The sequence below is a fragment of the Natator depressus genome, chromosome 3 (genome assembly GCF_965152275.1).
Source record: "Natator depressus isolate rNatDep1 chromosome 3, rNatDep2.hap1, whole genome shotgun sequence".
Taxonomy (NCBI): domain Eukaryota; kingdom Metazoa; phylum Chordata; order Testudines; family Cheloniidae; genus Natator; species Natator depressus.
In genome coordinates this window covers 47,607,985-47,623,244 of record NC_134236.1, presented here as the reverse complement: position 1 = coordinate 47,623,244, position 15,260 = coordinate 47,607,985, and the positions used below count along the sequence as shown (strand labels likewise).

Sequence of the window (15,260 nt, the reverse complement as noted above, 5' to 3'; positions counted from 1 at the left end):
GCACATTTAAGACAGCTTCTCAACAAGCATCCAATAACAGAAATTATGCATATAAATAATTATATTGTCAAAATACCATGCTAATCTTTGTAAGTAAATTGAATTTCAGTTGAACAAATTAATAGCTATTTAAGATAAAAGAAACATAGTGCAACTTCCTCGTCAAAAAAATTAAATTAAATTAAAACATCATTGCTCCAAGCAAGATCACTAGTCATGAGGTAGTGAGCATATTGGATGAACTCACAGTTTGATATTAATACAATATAGGTCCTTACAATGGGTGACAAATTCAGTCCCAGAAGGTCCATCACAGACGTTCTTAGCTTTTGAATTCATTAAAAAGAGACACGGCTTTCTTACTAGTCCAAAATAGAAACCTTGATCCTAATTGTATGTTATTTTGTAGCTCCTTTCTGTGGCACAAAAGAGCCAAAGCAAGCTACCAGAGAATAACCCCAATAAATGGTGATTCCTTGGGTGGTATAGAGCTGTATTAATGGTTCAGAACTAGCTCCTTCCACATACCCTGTTATAGGTGGTGTACTAAGTGTAGTGTGACCTGGCTATTTACAGCTGCCCGTGCGGTTCCTTGGAGGCCATGCCTCAGAGTATAAGTTAGAGCAGCCTTCAGGATAAGTGATTATAGGGAGGTCCAGACAAAAAGGAATTCCCCTGGACACACAATATTTGGGGGCTGAACATACAGGAAACTGAGCCTCTAGATACACAGGATTTTGTTGGCGTTTCTCCAGATCTAAAGCCTCCTCAACCCCTGATAGATTCCCTTGAGGCAGCAGTTCTTCTGTCTTCTGGGGACGCCCTGCAGATGGCAGCAGTCTTGGCCTTCTGCACTCTTGAAGAGCAGCCATCTGAGCACTTTCATGTGCATTATTCTAGACTCATGTTTCCACCAGCCTAGGGTATTCACCTGCTCCCCAAACCCCACAAATAAACAACTCCGACAATTTCACATTTGGGAACAAAATATAAAAAATTAAACACAGGCAAGAAGACTTCTATGTCTGAGTAGACGTGAGACTTTAAAATGTCAGTGCATTTGTAAAGATCAAAGAAAATGAACCGGACTGTAACCCTACCGTGTTAAAAGCGTCTCACACACCGGGGAGCTCCAAAAATAATATCTCAGCCAGAAATTCTAGTCACTGTTTGTCTTGTAAGGATAGTTCTACTTAAAGCAATGTTCCAGGCACAGTTTAGAGATTATAAGAATTACACTGGAATGGTGAGCAATACACATGATCATCTTCAAGGTACAACTTGTCAGCTTGTTTATGCATTCCACTAAAAATGAAAATCTCCCTTCTATTTAGCACAAACTAGCACACTCTGTCCTGTAAAATTCACATTCCATAGTATGCAATAAAAAATACATAACTGCATGCAATAAAAAAAAAATCACTTCTGTAGCTACTTGCTCAGAAAACAAAATTGCATTGATCAAGCAGTGTGCTGGGAACAAGCTAGTAAATCTTTACTGCTTTTGCCTGCACTGCACCTGATCTGTGATTGAGTAGAAAGATATATTGTGAATAATGAGCAGACATATGTCAGCATATGAAAAAATGGGTCATAAATAAAATAAGGTACCTTCCTTAAAGAGGGTGGTGAAACACTGGAATGCGTTACCTAGGGAGGTGGTAGAATCTCCTTCCTTAGAGGTTTTTAAGGTCAGGCTTGACAAAGCCCTGGCTGGGATGATTTAACTGGGAATTGGTCCTGCTTTGAGCAGGGGGTTGGACTAGATGACCTTCTGGGGTCCCTTCCAACCCTGATATTCTATGATTCTATGATTCTATGATTCCTGAACTGCTTATCCTAAGGAGAATAAACATGTTAATTGAGTTTAATATGTTTTAATAATTAATCAAACAAATGACTTATGAGAACTAATTGTGTGTGTGTGAATTTAAGGTGCCAGAGGGAGGATAGCAAAGAGTCAACTTTTCCAGTCACAGTACACGTAAGACAAGAACAGCATGGGGCAGAGGAGGTGCAATTATCATCAGAGGAGAATTAGGCCTGCCTGCAAGCATGCTGTGTATCCCCTCAATTAACAGAAACAACAAAATCAAAAATCCTTCCCTCAGTTTCCCCTGCCTCTCTAACAACTGTCCTATTTTCTTAAAAAAAATGCTTCTTAGCCCCATTCTGTGGGGACCAGTTCTCGAGGTGACAGAATATTTTATGCCCATTCAGGGCTAAATTCAGGTTTTTCAATACGAGAGGATACGAATGTCATGCCAAGCAAGTGCTCCTGATGAGACATTTTGCCTCAGGTTGGCACAGTACCTTTAGGAGTTCTGGAGGGGTGCGAGCCAGAGTGGCCTTTGCTTCATCTTTTAAAGAACATCACACATGTTAATCCTGTGTGCAGCCAGTGTTCACTCTTTGGTCCTCCATGCCCCTCCTTGGGGTGACCTGCCCCTCTGCAGGCATTAACTTCAAGCAGAGTTTGGTGACCATTCCCGTGCAGAGGTGCATGAGGAAGGAGAGGTTTTGGCATCTTTTCACCCTAACCTTTGCAACTGTACCAGGCTTCTCATAGATGGCAACCAAGGCACAATTGTAAGGATGTATCTGGGTGATACAAACCGTTGTCTGCAAAGGAATTAGACTGAGATCACCAGCTCACACCACACTGAAGAGCCACCAGACCGTAAGGCTTGAGGTGGAATTGAAATAATGGTAAGAGGTATCAAGTCTCGTTTCCAAAGCCTTGAACTATTCACTTCCCCTACCACTGTAAAAAAACTTTTCATGTCCTAGATGGATTTACTCCCTTCCCTCAGGCAGACCCAGCTATTATTGCAAGAAGGATGTTTAATCCTACAAAATAAGACATTTCTGTAGCTAAAACACAGAGTAATTATAAAGGGACTTACATATCTGGTTTCCCGTCCAGCTGCTCTCTGCAGTGTTGCAGACATCTATACACAAGATAAATTGATATAACATGCAACCAACAGTAATCGGACAATTCCATGAACTTTTATCTTTGTAGCAAGATATTAACTGCTAAAAGTCTAAGAAACCATCACTCTGCAACCATTATGAAACGTTCATCAGAGAGGTGAGATGTGATTCATTAATGTTTAGCTCTCAGTGTTGAGTAATTGTTTGACTTATTATATTATGTATCATAAAGATGTGACTCCAGCATCTGACCTCATAGCGTTATAGTTGCCCTTGGTATTGTGACCACGTAATCTAGGGTGACCAGATGTTCCAATTTTATAGGGACAGTCCCAATATTTGGGCCTTTCTTCTATAGGCACCTATTACTCCCCAACACTCCACCCCAATTTTTCACACTTGCTATCTGGTCTCCCTAATGTAATCTCTGGACACTCTCAGAATGAATCTGTTAACGGACAGAAGGGGACATAGTCAACCCCCAAACAGGATTTCATTTCTATTTCCATAGGAAATGTATTGGAATTATCTTTGGGGTGAGGTAATATATTTTGTTGGACCAACTTCTGTTGGTGAGAGACAAGCTTTCGAGCGCCACAGAGCTCTCCTTCAGGTCCGGGAAAGGTACTGAGAGTGTCACAGCTAAATATATGATCGAACAGATTGTTTAGCATAAGTAGTTATACATATTCTATGGGACCATTCAGATTGAAGTGGCCTGTTAACACCCCTGCAGCCATAGGGCAAAGAGCGGGGTTAGTTGGTTACAGATTGTTGTAATAACCCAATAAGTTCCCTCCCCTTTGCCAGGTACACTGCTACATCAAAGAGGCAGGAAGAGATGGCGCAGCAGGGACTGCCTGAGGAGGCTCCATCAACCCTACAGAAGGAATACCTGTACTGACAACTTGCCCCAAATACAAATAATCTGGTGCAAGTGGACCTAAAGGTTCAGAGTCTCCCCTCTGAACTAAACAGTCACAGTCTTTATGACTTCTCCTAAAAAGTAATACCTGTCTGTCCCTACCTCTAGATTTTCCTCATTGCCCATCTGCTTGCCCTCTCTATATTGTCTGGGTTGCGGGAGTGCAGAAAGCTTGCTGAGGCTCAGCAGTAAGCGGCTAGAGGATTGGGGTACTCAGCACCTACAGCTGGGTTCACTAACCAGCCTGTTGGCCATTCACTCAGACGTCCTGCCTTCTGGAAAGCCAGGTATCTCTGGATTCTTCCCTGACTACTGGACCTTCAAAGGACAAATTCCCTTTCTTCATACACTGCAACTACTCCTGCCTCCAAGTAGATATGTTGCAGTGGAGAGGAAGTGGCTCAAAAGCTGTAGCTGCTCTCTCCTCCCTCTCTCTTTTCTGTGTCTTTTTGGACACTAAGGGGAGGATCTGTATTGATCTGTCATCTTTTAAGATTAAATGAAGCTTTCTACTGTTACAGGTTTTGTATCTATGGTATGTGGCCAAGCTTACACACTTACTTTGCCTACGTCTGAATCCATTGATGTGTTCAGGGAAGATGGAGAAGATTCACACCGGCGCTGAAAAATGGGATTTGAAAGTGCACAGACTTTGTTAATAACAAGAGAAGATGGAAAAGAGATAAAACATTTAAATTCCACATTAGTGCTGTATTACCATAGGCAAGGGATCCTGTAAGACTTGATCGATGGCAGCACAGAGTTCTTCAGTTTGTTGCCTGAGCTGGGCAGGGGAGCACATCTGGAAAAGTAGAAGCAACAGCTGAATTAGCTTTGGCTTTGTGAGTCCAAATGAAACACTGGCTGGAGAGATTTATTGTGATTACCTACCTCCGAATTTGTGTCCACAGTGGCATCCTCAGTCACTTTTTCTGTTTTAATTGGCTCTTCTAATGCCTAGAGATAAATAAAAATTGTTCTGATGTTAGATTGGATGAAAATAAAAACATGTTTTTCAGTGTGAAAGTTTCCTTACTTGGTACTTCCCCGTATCAGCTGGGAAAGAAGATAGCTGTGTTCTAAGCTTCGTCAAACGAAAGTGACCATATCTTGAAACATTAAAGATGTTCTGCACAGACAGAGCACCAGATTCCAGTGATATTAGAGAGGGTGAATGTCTCTAATATCTCCTGGTGAATGTCGTTGTTTTGAGCCTAATTATTCTTGGAGTTCAGAACAGTATCTAAGATGAAAATTTTTCTGCATGTAATTTAAACCCATTGTCTCCCCACCAATGTTTACTTGCAGTATGTTGTTTAGGCACTAGATGTCTCTATGTGCTGTATACCTTCCAGATAAGGTGTGGTCCATGGTAAACAAGAGAATAAGACTGGGACCCAATCTCTGCAGAAGTCTGTTGGTTTTTGTCTGTGGCTGTTTCTTTAATAAAATGACTCCTGTTTAAGAAGCACTGAGATTCCATATAACTTGACAAAGGATGCAGTAGGGTTTTTGATTTTGGTTTTTTTTTGGGGGGGAGGAGGTTCTAAACAAAAAATTGTGTAGATAAAGGAAAACCTTTGTTATACATTAATAAAAGGAAAACTCTCTAAAGCCTTAATGGCTGAAGTGGGTGCCTTAATTATAAGTATCTGTTTAGATTTCCATTCAATTTTTTTCTCTCTTCCTCTCACCACAATTTCTCCAAAGCAGAACACAAACCCAATGTGCTTTGAGTCCAGGTCAAACTTTCAAACCCACAAAGTTGGTATCGGCTTGAAATTAGTGAAAATGAATTTGCCCATCTCTAATTCTACTAGTAAGTGCTGAATACCCACAAAAGCCAGGCTTAGCAGAGAATACAGAACATCATTCCTCTTTTCCTTTCTTCTTCTAGGTTCTGACCTACAGCCTAGTTGCTGTTAACCTGTTCCTGCTTTAAAGTGACTTCCAAGGAGACGCCATGCTAAGTTACCGTAATTACCCTGGAATCTGCGGGAAAACGATGCTAGACCGCAAGAGTCAGGATCTGTGAATTTTTAAATCCATTGTGCTTTTTCAGTTTCCTTTGTATTATTTAATTTTTAAAAAATATCAAAAGAGCAAAATATATTTATTTAAAGTTAGTCACCCTGACCCCTACATGCTTCCTGCTTCAGTGGGGTTCTGTGGGAACAGTGACATCTCAGCATGGTACGTCAGGGCTCCTCAACACGCAAGACAGTGGTGGCAAAATAAGCATGAGTTTACATAGTGAGGCATGGAATACCCCTCTTTGCCCAGCTATTGAGAGCATTCAACACAAAATTGTAAAGTTACTGGTATTTTACCTTTGCTACTATTTCAATTATTGTCTATCATATTATATATTATAACATATCATTTAAAGTTTTAAATCAAAATGAAAGGCTTCCATCAATCTGAAGTGATTTTTTTTGAAACAGCACTTTCACTGAAAATGTTTAAATATCTGGGTTTCATTCCAAGTCCAAATGAAAACAAATTCGAAGATCTCAAAACCCTTCACAAAAACAGAATTTCTGTCCTCTGCCCAGTTAGAGTAACTGGTAATGTGTCTGGATATAAATTAGAAAAACAACCTGTTTTATTTAGATACTTAAATCAAATAAACCCTCAGAATAGAGACTCTGCTAAGCTTCTTAAAGAATTCCTCCTCCATTAGGATACTGAGCACAGTAAATCACTAAGAAAAAAAAGCTTTACAGTGGTTGAACACACTCTGAGATGGGGAAACTATTACTTAGTAGCATCTGACTAGTCTTTCCACAAGGTACCACATATGCAAAAGTACTACAGTGTGCAGTTTGAGAAAACATATGGCTAATCCCTTCGGAATGCAGTCATGGTGTGATAGCCACTATCGGGAAAATTGTGCTGCTTGTTGCTCTTGTTGAAACTGGAGAGATGGATAATTTAAATTTTCAAGGCCACTGATCTACAGCCTTTCCCAAGCACTACATCACCACTGAGAAAAAAGAACTACACACATTAACGAGTTTCACCACTTTTCAATTCCTCTTATTTTCGCTCTCCTTTCTTTGGAATGCACAGCTAGATTCCCTCAAAGCAGTGGAAGAGATAAGAGGAAACTGGTTTATGGGTACTCAGTGCCTGTACCCAAATGGATTCATTTTAATATATTTTTCCTAGTGGGTACAATAACAGTGTATCAAAATATAGCTGAATTTCTTTTTGATCAGTGCAGTATTTTGAATTTTCACATGGTTGGGGAAAAAAACCCAGCATGAAGGTGCTGTAAATTATTTGAAAAGTATGATTTTTTAAAATTAAAACTGGCATTTCTCAGTCAACCACTGGTCATGTCATATAATAATCTTACACTGCATCATTATTGCTAGCAGCAATATTGAGAACAAGCCAAGCTTGTCATCCTAGCCTACTGGTTTAACAGTATGAAAAACAGCAGTCCTGCTTAAATCCTTCACCTTTCGCTCAAATATTAAACAGAAGGAGCAATATTTTCAAGGTGAAGTGTAACAGAGCATAAATAAGGTGCTAAGTGCATTTCAGTGTGTAAATCAGATAATTACATGTCTAACTGCTCATTTGTCCTTACAAATGTGAGATTTGTGTGAGTGCAATGTATGCATCTCATTGAGATCAGTGTTGACAGTATGGCCCTCCAAAATTCCTGTGATTGCTAAACCAGTATTAAAGCAGAAAGGAAATGGATGAACAATCTGATTTTGAGCCTGGATATTTAATTAGAAGATCCAAGGCTCTTTACAGTACCGATTGCACAGAAATCAATCACTTCACCCACTAGTGTAATTATCTATTTTTCAAATGGTTCAAGGCCTATACTCCATTCCGTACCAGCCACATTCTGTAAATATTGTCTTCTTATCATATGAATTTTCAGAATCCTACGTTGAGCAAAGCAAGTGAAGGGTTTTTGGTTGTTGTTGGTTTTGTTTCTGGTGGTTGTTGTTTTTTTTTTTGGGGGGGGGAGTTTGCTTCATCTTTCTAGCACATTTTTCCTTATCAATACATTTCTAAAGCCTTAGCATATACGAAAAATCCTTTCCACATGAGGCAGCTTCAACTATCATCAGCACCTCATATAATTATATTATCTCTTAAAGACCCCGGGAAATGACACTGAAAGGATTGACTACCATGAAACTTTGATACAGTTAGAACTCAGAAGTCTGCAATGGCTTTTAAAAAGAAAGAGGGAGCTCCAGAGCCTGCTTTGCAAAATTGTATGTTGACAGATAGGCTTGGCCCTTTTAATAATCACACAGACTGATTAATCATTTCTTTTCCATTTCACAGCTAGAGATGGATCTCTAGCTAGAAGTAAATGTTTTTTTAGCATGACTCTTTGATGCAAGATATTCATCTGGCAAATGTGTGATTAGGTGGGTTTCCTGGATTGTTTTGTTTTTCCTAGGTGTGTAAATCCTCTTGAAATGTTGTTTTAGACCCATATGATTTTAGTCAAATGATATTGTTTTAATGGGGATAGCAAAGCATATCCCTGAACGCTAAATCCAAATAACGTAAAATCATTCTCAGTATTTCCAACCAAAATATGATACCATATTTGTACGCTGTTTGTGAAGATCAGTCACAGAAACATACAGCACTTTAACTTGTAAGAAACAGTTATATGTAACTGTATAGTAGACATGATAAATATTCCCTCTTGAGAGCTAAAGATCAGCTGCATAGTGTAGGGCAGACTTTTTTTTTGCTTGGGACTCCAGAGTTAAGAAAAGTATAACTGGAGGTTTTGCATTAATGACTTGTCCAATTTGATTCTAGCATATTTGAAAACCAAACAATTGTTGCTGAGTCCGAAGAATGTTTCATTTAAAGGATTATCTACTCAAGGCTCTATTTTAAAAATCCCTTCTATTCAGGGAAAACATTGTATTAATAGAGTCCTGAGAGCAGCTTTAACAAGACTTCCACTCTAGGTAGTTTTGAGTTAGTTTGCTCAGTATTCTTTGAAATAAAGCCATCTATCATGATCCATTTTGAGTGAAAGACACCTTTATGGCACAGTTGATAAATGAAATCTCTAAATAATTGATATGTTATGTCTGAAAAAGAAATAATCTGTCCCAGAGCTGGAATTTTTGAATTAGAGTATAACCTGATAATATTTAAATAATGGAGGATAAGAATCAAGACTTGCGGGATAATTCAGAATACAAAACAACCTACAGTTACAGTAGATGACCTATCTTTTTTTTATACTTGCTGAACAAAGACAATATGTTACTCGGTGTTATCAGGCCCCATCCCTTCTGCACAATGATTGAAGGGTTGGTCCCATCATTATCTGACACTGTATGCTGTGATACAAGGCAAAAGGAAATGCCTCAATAATGAAAAGGATACCAGTGTGGGGTATATGATCAGCACAGCACATAAGTAGTAAGGAAACATGTTCCAAAAAAGATTTTCAGAATTAATTGTGCCAAATATTATAATGTAGTAAGTTTATGAAGACAACTCTTTTACATTTCAAAATACAAATTTTTACTGTCACACATCGTTAGAGTCACTTTGACGACTGCCATTAGCAGATTGGTAGGTAGCCCACTACAGTCACACTGGCACTGGAACATGGTGGAGATAAAGAGGTGGATTGAATTCCACTGATCTAGGTGGAATTTTGACACAAACTGACTTCTGACTGTATAGGGGTTAGTGAAGAGCAGAAGGGAGGAGGCCATAATGTAAACTAGCTTCCTGAAGGACTAAGGAAATAAGCTAAGCTTGCAAAAGTAACTTGCAGTGGAGGGGGTGGGGAAATGGCACATTTTATTTTAGTACAGTTAACACCTTTGGATTACAGAGGTCATGGTTTGGAGTTTCAGCTTCACATGCAAAGTTCAACCACTGAATGGCGTATTCCACCAGTTAGATACACCTTCCTTGGGCTGGCTTGACAACAGATAGCAACAAAACAGTTGGGAATGAGAGTAGGATTGTATATGTTTGCACTGCTAAGGGAAGGAAAGAGCATATGATGTACTATGATACATTGTCTATGTGAAAAGACACTGAGTTACTCTTATTGTCCAAAAATAACGAGGAGTCCTTGTGGCACCTTAGAGTCTGACAAATTTATTTGGGCATAATCTTTCGTGGGCTAGAACCCACTTCATCAGATGAATGGAGTGGAAAATACAGGAGCAGATATAAATACATGAAAAGATGGGAGTTGCCTTACCAAGCGTGAGGTCAGTCTAATGAGACAATTCAATTAACAGCAGGATACCAAGGGAGGAAAATAACTTTTGTAGTGGCCCAAACTGTCCAGATCACAAAGGGTCTTCCCATTAGCTCACCTTGCAGAGCTTCTATATCTGGCCCAAGAGTGGCCCAATTTAAATCAATCCCATGGAGTAAAGAGCTCCATTAATTGACCACTCCGGTGTCTGACCAGCAGATGAAAAAACCAATGAGCCACTTATCTAACAATGGGGGGAAAGTTAAAGACCCCACTTCAGTCAGCACACTTGGAGGAGAAAAAAACATTAGAATTACTGTCTTTCTTGGCCCTCTGGTGTTAAAATGACAATAGTACATTGGGGATCCATAAAAGGAAGTTTAAAAAATATACCCTCCCAAATGTTATATGTACAGAGAGAGAGAAAGAGATTAGAGACAGAGATGGTTTGATTAGACAAATAAAAGTTAGATACAGGAAGAGAAACATATCAGCAAAAGAAACAAAATCACCATCACCTTTTTATCATGTGATCTGGTACATGGTATGAACTGTGACTAGATCATAGACTTCAAGGGCCTGGGCAAACACATTTCTCTTGACCACTTGAACAATTAAATGTCACTGCTTAAGAAATGAAACAAGGATTGTCTTATTTTTCTAAAAATGCCTTTCAGAAAAGTCAGACAATCCTTGTTTCACCTCCTAAGCAGTGATATCTAATTATAAGCAGATGATACTTGCTCAGTTTGTGTTCAGTAGTGACTATCATGACAAATAAATGTCTGTGTTGGATATTGCAGAACAGCATTTCTTGGTGCAAGAAGCGTAGCTCTAAGAGTATGTCTATACTTCAAGTTGGAGGTACAATTTCCAGGTCAAGGAGATATCCCTACACTAGCTCTGATCAAGCTAATGTGCTAAAAATAGAAGTGTAGCCACGATGGCTCAGCTAGCCACCGTATGTACCTAGTGTCTCCAATGGGCTTCTACTAAGGGCAGCTAGCCTGTCCCACCATGTGTACCACCACAGAAACACTTTGTTTTTAGGGTGCCAGCTCAATCACAGGTAGGGTGACCAGATGTCCTGATTTTATAGGGACAGTCCTGATATTCAGGGCTTTTCCTTATATTAGCACCTATTAGCCCCCCCCCACCCCACCCCCGTCCCGATTTTTCACACTTTCTATCTGGTCACCCTAATCTCAGCTAGGTCAACTATGTCTCCTCAAACTGGAAATCATACCTTCAGCTCAATGGGCAGACATACCCCAAGACTTTTTACCTAAACTGGCCTGATCTTGTCAAGAATTATATGCTAAAAGAAAGTGATTTATATAATTAAAACCTAGTTCTCTTGCACCTCTCCTTATAAAAACATTAGGTTAAAAAATGTTAATAATGATAGCTGGAACAAACTTATTGGCAATAGCAACAACTATCTTTGGGCTAGACTGTGACTTGATCTACAGACCTTCACATGAGTAATAACCCCTTTCCCTTTTGTGGGCTACCAGGACTGGGTGCCCTGGGCTTTGTAGGTGCTGTGTGCCTACTTACTCCCTCCTGGAGCTGGTAGGTGGAGAATGTGTGTCAGCCCACCCAGTTGAACTGGTACAGGAGGATGTTGTAATTAGTTGCTGGTAAAGGCCAGTAGCAAATTACTCTCCTCCTCTCCCCAAAATGAGGGAGAAGCAAGGAGGGAGCTGTACCTTAGAGTGGTGCTTGAGTCACAATACTTATCATGCTTATTTGGGGTACAACTTACACACCACCCTTAGTCAGGCTGTGCGTTAAGGCATAATCTAGTACACTGTAGCCTAAGTTATCTGAGCCCGAGACCCAAATCCTGCCTTAGAAAATCTAATTTCTACTGATATGGTATGAACTTGCTTTCACCCTTTCAGAATGTGCCAAGGTTACTATTTTCAATAGAAAGGGTGATAACTAAGGTCTTCTCTCTCAATGCTAGTGTCATTTCAGACAATACCTTCATTTTCTGATGACCCTATCATCATTTTCTACAAACTCAATTTTATGTATTGGGAATAAGGTACATAGAACTAGAAAAAGGTATAAATTCCAAAGGTGTTACCAAGATCCATTCCTAAAATGGAATCACCCTTGATTTGCACCATATGAAATCAATGCTCAAGAAAAGGCTGGACATCCAAGACTTCAATAAGAGAAGATATAATCTGCAATCAATGAAAAACTTCAATCAAGCATTAGCGAGTTTTTAAAAATGTATTAAATGGTTTGAAGAAAAAAATTCAGTTTGTATCTGTTAAACGTGGTGTGACTTTCAAATATGCCAACCATTATCTACTAGCCTACCATTAATAATACTTGACCAGGGGTAAAACTCTAAAAAGGACCTATTGGTATGTCTACACTGCAAACTAAGCCCATGCGCAGAACCAGGTTGAGACGAAGCCCTGCTCCCATCCACACACAAATCAGTTTGACACAGGTCAGCAAGAACTCAGGACCTGGGTCCTAGGACCTTGCTAGTGGATGTGGGTCAGAGCCCAATTCCTGCTATGACTTGGGTCCAAGCTCTGTCATTTTGCAGTGTGGATGCTGTTCAAGCCTCAGACCCAGAGAGAAGGTCTGGACAGTGCAGTATGAAGACATTAACGTGGCTGAGAGACCCTCTGGTCCAATAATTTACAATGCAGTGTGGACGCTCAAGTGCAGTCTTGGAAACACTGAGTCCACAAGCGCAGGTTTACAATGCAGCGTAGACATATCTTAAGTGACATATAACCCTAAATCCCATTTTCAAAGGTGACTTAGACTCTTAGGACCACAAGTCTTATTGAAAGTTAATGGGACTTAAGCTCCTGTGAGCCAATTTTTCAAAGGTATTTAGGTGCCTCAAGGTGAGATTTACAAAAATGTCTAAGCAGGTTAGGTGCTAACTCCCACTGAAATCAATGGGAATCTTTCTAGTGACTTTAATACAAGCTGGATGCTGGACAAAATTTTCAAAAGGTGAGAGTCAATGGTACTTAGGCTTCTAAATCACAGGTGATTTAAAAATTTAACCCTTCATTCAAAATTAAAGTTGTCAGTTGCACCATTGTCTTCAATGGTGGTTTTGTACAAGTAAGGACTGCACAATTTGGCCTTCATTGTGTAATCAAAATTTAACACCAGACATTTGTCACGGTCTTAGAACTGTGAAAATCTAGCCCTTTGAAGCTTGCCAAAGAACATTTTAGACAGTGTGATATAAACTGCAACTCCCATGGGAAGAAATATTTTCTGCAGGGAATTTTTGTAGAAACTCAGAAGAGGGAAGTCTCACATATTTTATACAACACTAATGGCCCTGAAGAATAGTAGCATATATAACCCTGAATAGTCAGCCCACAGTATTTATGTTTTGAAATATTCACAGCATTAATGTCAGGAAAATCTTAATTATGAAATGTTCTTAAGTAGAATGTGCTTGAATACATGAGGCAATTTTCATGCTCCTGAGCAAACACTAACCTTCTGCTCCATAAGCAAGGTGTTTGTAGGGATTGCTGCAAAAGCCTTGTAGCTTGTCTTGATCTTGTATTGCTAGAAGGGGTAAGCCAGAAAGCAGGAATGGGAATGAAAAAAAAAAAGGTATGATAGAATTAAAGCTAATTCTACCAATCTCATTGACAAGTTATCAATAATAAAGTGATTACATTTGGTTTGAAAAAGTTATTTCTTACTGAAGAACTACATGGGCTTCACTCCATGGTGCTATTTTCATGGTTTTATAAATATTTTTAAAAAACAACCATATGAATAGTTTATATGTACGATAAGTAGAGCTGAGGAACTTAGCAGCACACAATTTCTTCAATTAACTTGGGAAAGTATCCATAAAGAATTCTGTTGGGTTTTTGTTTTTTGTTTTTTTGGGGGGCGGGGGCGGGGGGTTACAAGTTTTGTTTTTATTTGAAATGACTTAGTGGACGGACTGCGCAAACCTATTCCTGCCTATCTATTTCTCATGAACTGTCCACTTCAACTGTGGCTTCCACATGGAAGCTAATGGAAGTTTTGTCATTGATTTTAATGAAGCAGACTCAGGCCCCTGTTGCCTGGATATTTGCTATTTGTGCTGTGTGGACTGGTCAACTAACACATGTGATATTGTTTTGATCACTGTCTGGGCAACTCCAAACCCAAGAAGACCTTCCAAGACATCTCTGTGGACCCTTCCGTTGTAAATAGTTGTGCAATATTCACAGTTTTGCCAACCTCACACCTCCAAAAAAAAAAAATCCTAAGTCAGGCCCTCAAAAATCATGAGATTGGGTTTAAATCATGAGGTTTTTTTAAATATTTTTTTTTAATTTACCAACTGGTTTAGGAGCCTTTAGAGTTCATACTTTCAAGCTTTTCTCTGCAACTATGAGAGCCTGAAACTTACTTTTTTTAAAAAATGAAAGCTCAGATTCTCATATAATTACATGATTTCAAGAGCTGGGGCTTTTAGCAAAAATACCATATTGTGAGGGATGGAACCACTGTTCACATAATTATTTGTGTGTATGACTAGATACTTAAATGACTATTTGTGACATTTTCCCTTCTCACAAATATTCTGATGAACAAAATTTCACTTGCATGAATAGTCCAAAAAAAAAAAAGTATATAAAAAATGATCACAAATACCACCGAAATGAATGGTCAGTTTTCCTGTGAACAAATGTGAATGAATACTTTTTGGCCGTGTTCATCCAGTTCTAGAAATAAAGTAACAAAATTATCTACTTTGCTTTTTCCACTGTGTTGCACTGGAGGCAAGTCAATTATTCAATGAAAGATTGTATAATATGCTTTACTTTGGGGTTCTTCAGTTAATAATTTTTCCTGCCCTCATGAGTGTCTAATCTCTACATAATTTATTTCTAGTAATAAGCTTTTTCTTAATCCGTCTCTTCCAACAAGAATACTATTGTACAAAAATGTTGTAACATTTGCTCCCTAACAGGGAAGAAGGGACCGAGGGGGGAAAAAAATGAAAGAAAAAATTACTCTCTTTTGTCATGATCTTTGCTTAGGTTTGTCACAGCTGTTATATATGGCCTTGATCCTGCAGTTTGCTACATCCACAAGTGGGAAATTGCAAGATCAGGGTCTAAATTAGTTAATGGTAAAATTTTCAAAAAGCAT

At 39.0% G+C, this 15,260-nt stretch overlaps 1 protein-coding gene across 9 annotated transcripts in view; it reads right to left on the bottom strand.

Annotated features, from left to right (window-relative positions):
• Positions 1-15,260, bottom strand: part of MLIP (muscular LMNA interacting protein) — a 168,108-nt gene that overhangs the window by 67,279 nt on the left and 85,569 nt on the right. For 8 of the 9 annotated variants that reach the window (XM_074947830.1, XM_074947825.1, XM_074947827.1 and 5 more), the window contains 5 exons: positions 13,596-13,667; positions 4,754-4,819; positions 4,581-4,664; positions 4,424-4,483; positions 2,907-2,951 (listed from right to left, as the gene is read on the bottom strand). In XM_074947830.1, coding sequence (XP_074803931.1) covers positions 2,907-2,951; positions 4,424-4,483; positions 4,581-4,664; positions 4,754-4,819; positions 13,596-13,667 — 327 coding nt within the window. The remainder of the gene's footprint in view (positions 1-2,906; positions 2,952-4,423; positions 4,484-4,580; positions 4,665-4,753; positions 4,820-13,595; positions 13,668-15,260) is intronic. The other variant, XM_074947834.1, reaches the window with a different exon arrangement.